Source organism: Condylura cristata, unplaced genomic scaffold (assembly GCF_000260355.1).
Source record: "Condylura cristata isolate star-nosed mole 26May11 unplaced genomic scaffold, ConCri1.0 scaffold00041, whole genome shotgun sequence".
In the NCBI taxonomy this organism is placed as follows: Eukaryota; Metazoa; Chordata; class Mammalia; order Eulipotyphla; family Talpidae; genus Condylura; species Condylura cristata.
The window spans coordinates 5,435,510-5,436,123 of record NW_004567142.1 but is presented as its reverse complement, the minus strand read 5'-3'; the positions used below and the strand labels follow the sequence as shown (position 1 = coordinate 5,436,123).

Below are 614 nucleotides of genomic sequence, written 5' to 3'. Positions count from 1 at the left end.
CCCCGCCAGGCTCCGGCCATGTCCGCGAGGCCAGGGCGCCCCCTGCCGGCTGGCCGCGGGGCCTCAGCTCTCGGCTCTGTGAAATGGGCATAGTCACCCCCGCGGGGCGGGTGAGGGAGGCGGGTGGGCCGCGCCCCTCTGCCCCCCTCAGTGTCTGCAGGCCCTCGGGGTGCCCCTTCGTGGGGGCCTGGGTGGACCCCCGGGGTGCCGGCGGCCCCGCGCGGCCCTGCTCACAGCTCTCCTCCCTCTCCTGCTCCCCGCAGCCCCCGGCGCCCGCGTGGAGCATGAGCGTTGACGATGGCTGGAGCCCGAGGCCCCCCGCGCCCCCCGCTGCCCGCCGGTAGGATGTCCTGGCCGCACGGGGCCCTGCTCTTCCTCTGGCTCTTCTCCCCACCCCTGGGGGCCGGCGGGGGCGGCGTGGCCTTGACGCTGGCCGCAGGAGGGGGCTCCCCGCCGGCCACCTCCTGCCCGGCCGCCTGCTCCTGCAGCAACCAGGCGAGCCGGGTGATCTGCACGCGGCGCGAGCTGGCGGAGGTCCCGGCCAGCATCCCGGTGAACACGCGCTACCTGAACCTGCAGGAGAACGGCATCCAGGTGAGCGGCGGGCGCCGAGG

General features: G+C 76.9%; 1 protein-coding gene across 1 annotated transcript in view; it reads left to right on the top strand.

Moving 5' to 3' along the window:
• LRRC4B (leucine rich repeat containing 4B) overlaps nucleotides 1–614 on the top strand; it is a 17,291-nt gene that overhangs the window by 1,036 nt on the left and 15,641 nt on the right. The window contains exon 2 of the mRNA XM_012733522.1: nucleotides 264–594. Within this exon, the coding sequence (XP_012588976.1) occupies nucleotides 298–594 (297 nt within the window). The 5' untranslated portion in view covers nucleotides 264–297. The remainder of the gene's footprint in view (nucleotides 1–263; nucleotides 595–614) is intronic.